This window comes from Meleagris gallopavo, chromosome 20, assembly GCF_000146605.3.
Source record: "Meleagris gallopavo isolate NT-WF06-2002-E0010 breed Aviagen turkey brand Nicholas breeding stock chromosome 20, Turkey_5.1, whole genome shotgun sequence".
In the NCBI taxonomy this organism is placed as follows: domain Eukaryota; kingdom Metazoa; phylum Chordata; class Aves; order Galliformes; family Phasianidae; genus Meleagris; species Meleagris gallopavo.
The window spans coordinates 4,897,891-4,903,340 of record NC_015030.2 but is presented as its reverse complement, the minus strand read 5'-3'; the positions used below and the strand labels follow the sequence as shown (position 1 = coordinate 4,903,340).

Below are 5,450 nucleotides of genomic sequence, written 5' to 3'. Positions count from 1 at the left end.
TGGTGTAGCGGCCGCTGCTCCCGGCAGCAGCACCCCGAGCGCGCAAAGCTGGCTCCGTGCGCCATGGTCACCCACAGCAAGTTCCCCGCCGCCGGGATGAGCCGCCCCCTGGACACCAGCCTGCGCCTCAAGACGTTCAGCTCCAAGAGCGAGTACCAGCTGGTGGTGAATACCGTGCGCAAGCTGCAGGAGAGCGGCTTCTACTGGAGCACGGTGACGGGCGGCGAGGCAAACGTGCTGCTGAGCACCGAGCCCGCCGGCACCTTCCTCATCAGGGACAGCTCGGACCAGCGGCACTTCTTCACACTCAGCGTCAAGACGGAGTCGGGCACCAAGAACCTGCGCATCCAGTGCGAGGGCGGCAGCTTCTCTCTGCAGAGCGACCCGCGCAGCAGCCAACCCGTGCCCCGCTTCGACTGTGTGCTGAAGCTGGTGCACCACTACATGCCGCCCACCCCCTGCGCTGGGCCCGAGCAGCCCGGAGGGGCCCTGCACCCCAAGCGCACCTACTACATTTACTCGGGTGGAGAGAAGATCCCTCTGGTGCTCAGCCGCCCGCTCTCCTCCAGCGTCTCCACGCTGCAGCACCTCTGCCGCAAGACTGTCAACGGGCACCTGGACTCCTATGAGAAGATGACTCAGCTGCCAGCTCCTATCAAGGAGTTTCTGGACCAGTATGATGCCCCCCTCTAAGGGGCTGGCGGAGGGAGATCACGCTACAAGCACAAGAGCAGGGCACGGGCACAATGCCCGTGGCAGCAGGGACACGCAGGGCACGAGCAGCCTCTCCCCATGCAAGGAGAGGAGTGCCGGGGACGAGCTGCTGAGGACCCGGGGCTGAGCCTTGCACCCCTTGTTCTGGGGGATGCTCCGGGGCAATGGGGCTGCTCAGGTCGGACTGTGGGTGCTGTAGTGCAGCCCGGCCCAGGGCAGCCCAGGATGCACCCGCTAGGACTGTGCTGGAGTTGTGCCCAAGAGAAGGACGCGCACCGGAGTCCAGCTGGTGCCTGACGCTGTTCCTCGGTTTAAGGGGAAAGTGGTTTTTGCCCATACTGTACTTTACCTCTTGCTGCCTCCTTGTGGAAGCTCCTTTCACACCAGGCCCCAGGCTTGGAGGTTGCTGCCTTTTTGCCCTCGTTGCCATTTTCCAGGAGACTAAGCCTTAATATTCTCCCAGTCTGGGTTACTGCACATCATTCAGTGATGCTGGAAAGTAATGATCCTGGTAGCACACCGTGAAGCCAGAGGGGAACAGCTGGTCGTGATGCCATGATGGAATTCTGTGTGCTCACACCTGCATGGAGGCCGAAGGGCCGTGGTATCAGCACTGTTCTGTCACTCCTGAGCATGGCACACTGCTCCGTGGGGCACTGCTGCCTGTGGGATCACAGCAGGAAGATGCCCTGAGTGCACCCCTTGTGCTCATCTGTGTCCGCCTGGAGAAGCAGTTGGGTGGTTTGGTTTTTTTTTTTTTTTTTTTGTCTCTTTTGTTCTTTTTTCTGTTCTTTTTTTTTTTTTTTTTTTAATTTTGAACCAAAGGGATGTTTACAGGCCTACGTGAATCACTGTCTTTTATAAAGATTCCATCTTCACCTCCAGCCTTGAGGGCTGAGCAAAACCATGCTTGAAATTCAACCAAAACAAAACTCAGATGAAACTTTGCACATATTTATATTTATATTCAGAAAGGAAATGTTTCCGTAATTTATAATAAAGAGCACTATTTTTTAATGAACCCCCCTCCCTCCCCAATCTGGTCTGTTTCCTCCCATTCGCCCTTCGAGGCCGTGGCCCCCCCATGTGACGCATGTCTTCCCCCCCCTCCGCCGGCCGCTGCCCTCGTGCGATGCCGGGATTGTGTTTACACCACGTAAGTGCCGGCTTCCTGGAGCCGCGGCGCTGGGTGATTCCTGCCACAGTGACTCACCGCCCGCGTGCGTAAGCGCTGCTCCATCGTTCAGGTATGTCTGAGCCCACCGCATCGCTGCGCTGGGGGACAGGAGCGGCTGCGGACACACGGCTGTGAAGGGTCCCCTGGAATACAGGACACGGTCCTGTCCGCAGGGCACAGAGGAGCTGGGCTTATTGCCGTGGCATGGAGTGTCCTGAACGAAAGCGTCCTCCCCCGGAGCAGCGCTGCGCTCCATGGGCATCCCGTCCTGCGCTGAGTTTTGGGAGGGGTGGAGGCATGCAGTAGGCACACAGCTCCGACAGCAATGCTGTGAGAGGCCCAGAGGTAGAAATCACCCCAAGCACCCCGTGTGCCCTGAAGCCTCTCCACAGCACCCCCAAGGCCACGTGCACGGTGTTGGGCATCTCCACGCTGGGCATGGCTTTCCGTGCTCCTGCCTGGGGAACCCCCAGCCACCGAGGTTTCCCTTAGGAATTGCCCTGGAGCAGAGGGGTGGTGAGTGTGCCTCCCTTTGGCCACGGGCACGTCACAGTTCCAGTGACTATTTTGGTGCTGCTCTGCAGGGCCACAGCTCACGGGCTGCCAGGAAGCGCCTCGCAGCCTGCCCGGGCGCCCGCCGGAGCTATGTGAGGAATGTCCATGCACGCGGGTGGCCGCCCGCCAGGCCCTGCTGAGGCACATCCCCACTCAGGGCTCCCTTGGCACTCCTCAGCCCCTGGCAGCACCAGGACTGTGGAGGAGAGGTGTGGGACAACATCACTGCCGCAGCCCGCAGCCCCTCCGGAGAGGGACCAGGAGCATCGCATGCGGCTGGACCCGGAAGATTTTTCACTCACTGCTGACAGAACTGGGCATCCCTGCTCTCAGGGGTGGAGAGCAGCTGCCTTGTATGGTCTGGGAATGGGCACGGTGGAGATGGGAGCCAGGGTCCCCAGAGGGCTGAGCACCCCCAGGCTCCCAGCATTCTGCCGGGGCAGGGCAGCGAAACCACATCCCTGTGAGAACAGCCCCAGCTCTGCACTTCCCAGCAAGGGCCCCGCGCCGTGCACAGCACTGCAACCCACAGCTGAACCGGGAGTCCGGGAAGCCCTGTGAGCGCCGCGGGGTTCTTGGAACACACCCAACCTCACAGCGGCGGTGATGCGGCGGCCAGTGGGCAAATCCCTGCCGAAGGTTTCACAAACCCCTCGCCTTCCCAAAGGAGCCAAGCGGACTTGGCCCCACTTACGCAAGCGGCCGCTCAAGCTTGTCGTGGGCAGGCAGCCCCCCTGCCATGCTGAGCTTTGCACTGAGCTTCATGGGACGCCCTGGCACAGCCCTGCACAGCAACACAGCTGGAATGGAGGGGCGCGGGCAAAGAATGCTGTGCAGTGAGCATGGTCCTGTGCACAGCTGTGGGAGGGGGCTCTGTGCCCCCAGGCTGCGTTTTCAAGAGTTCTCCTGTCACGGAGCTCTGCTCAGTGTGCAGCCATCCGGCCCAGATGGTGCACAGCCCCCTGTCCCGGGAGCTGGAAACCGGCCCCCAGCAGGGCTCTTCCTCCCAGCATGAGCAGGGGCTGCACATGGGGTGCATAATGCCAGGGAACTCTGCAGGAGATTGGTGTTCCTGATCGTGAATACAGCATGGAGATAAGGGGATTGGCCCTGGGCACGGCATATGTGTCCAGGGAATTAGGGACAAGCAGCTGTACCAGTGACCCCACATCCACACCCTACCCTGGGCCGGGCTCTTCCTACCGTGCCGCCAGCAGGTTACTGGCATCAGAAGGAAGCATCCACCAGGATGGTAAACCCAAGCCCTCCAGGGTCAGAGGGTGGCAGGAAACCTGCTCCATGGTGCGTACCAGCATCTGCAGACCCAAAAACAGGAAACAACTGCAGTCTGTGATTGTCGCTGCCAGACAGCCCCCAGCCAAGCAGGCAGCCGGGAGGGCTTTGCTGGGCACACAGATCCGCCATAGGTAACCAGAGTGCACTGGAGTCCAGCCAGGCACACGGGGGGCTGCCCCCAGGGAGTGAGGCAGGCTGACAGGGCATTGCAGCCCTGCACTGGGCCGAGCAGCCCACCTCAGCCACCAGAGTGCGGGAGGCAGCTCTGTGCCTCTCCTGGAGCAGTGGCTGTGACAGGAGGGCAGCACTCTGCTTGGAGCCCCTCTACTCACGCTGACTGCCTGTGGGCTCAGAGGCCCCAAGCTGCACTGCAGGCACCATCCCAGTGCTGGTCCGTCAGACAGCCCGTCAGAAAGGCCAACCCTATGGCCAGGCATGACCTACAGCCCACAGCAGCTGGGAGGGACAGAGGGACAGAGGATGGAGAGAGGTCAGCACTGCATGGAGTATCTCTGGGATGACAGGCAATTACCACCAGTTTCTCCTCGCCTTGCACAGGATGCAGGAGCAGCTCCACAGCCGCTCGGGGTCAGTGGCAGTGAGCAGCAGCACTGTTGCCCACCAGGGCTATACAGAGAACCTCGATCTCACGGCACACCCCTCACGCATTTCCTCCTGCTCTGCTCCACGCTCTGCAGCGCCAGGACGTTCCCACATCCACCGCCACATTTCCCAGTAGGATGCAGGAAAAGGCTGTGCAGCAGCCCGGGGACTTACTGTAAATGGCACCACCTGCTCCTTACATGGCAATTCCTCCTGTGGGGCCAGGGCCGTGGGGACAGTTGGGAACAGGGACTGAGACATCTGCTCCCTGGCATGTGCTGCCGGGAAGCTGGATCTCAGCCACGGCGCAGTGCTGTGGGGCTGGCTGTGGGCTCAGGGCAGCAGTGGGTCACTGTGCCGCCAAGGAGCAGCTCTGCAGTTTGGTGTCCCTGAAGCCCACGGACACTCTGTGCCCCATAGCATCCCCAGCTGCTCCAGGCTGCAAGCAGCACATAGCAGCAGTGGGACCCTGCACTGGGCCAGGCCATGTTTTGGGTTGCAGAAGTTAACAGAGAGGCCTGTGTAAGTCACCATGGAAACCCCTCTCTGTTGCTGTATCTCCAGCGAGACCCGCAGTAAACTGGCGGAGGGAGCCAGCAGCTGCAGATTCCTCACTTCTTCCATCAGCACTGCTGCTGGCAAGGCTGCGCTGCCCAGGCTGCCTCCCGTCGGCACACCCACCGGACCACGCTGCTGCATGGCACTGCAGGGCTGTGCCATGCCCCCCATCCAGCTACCCCCAGGCAGCACGCAGTGCCCCCGTGCCTGAGGGCAATGCCAAGCTCTGGGGAGGCAGGAGTTGGTGGCTCTGTGCCGCAAGGAATTGGTGCAGCCTATGCTGGTAAGTGATGTGCGCCCGGAGCCACGTGCAGCGCTGGCTCCCAGTCCTGCAGAGGTACAGAGGGGTCCTGATGCCCACATGCTGCAGCACACATTGCCCTGAGATGCTGCCATGCTCCCAGGGGGGCACAAACACAGAAATGACACCAGGACCACCACGTCCTGGCAGGGCTCAGAGCACGGGGTGGGCATGGGGCACCTCAGCTACACAGGCAGAGTTCCCACTGCCCTGGGGGTGGAAACTCCACCTTCCTCCCTGCCCCCC

The 5,450-nt window shown here is 61.3% G+C and overlaps 1 protein-coding gene across 1 annotated transcript; it reads left to right on the top strand.

Annotated features, from left to right (window-relative positions):
- Window positions 1-6: 6 nt before the first annotated feature.
- On the top strand, window positions 7-1,735 carry SOCS3 (suppressor of cytokine signaling 3). The gene has a single exon (XM_010721334.3). It carries the CDS (start codon window positions 64-66, stop codon window positions 691-693), a length of 630 nt encoding a protein of 209 aa, XP_010719636.1. The 5' UTR covers window positions 7-63; the 3' UTR covers window positions 694-1,735.
- The last annotated feature ends 3,715 nt before the right edge of the window (window positions 1,736-5,450 follow it).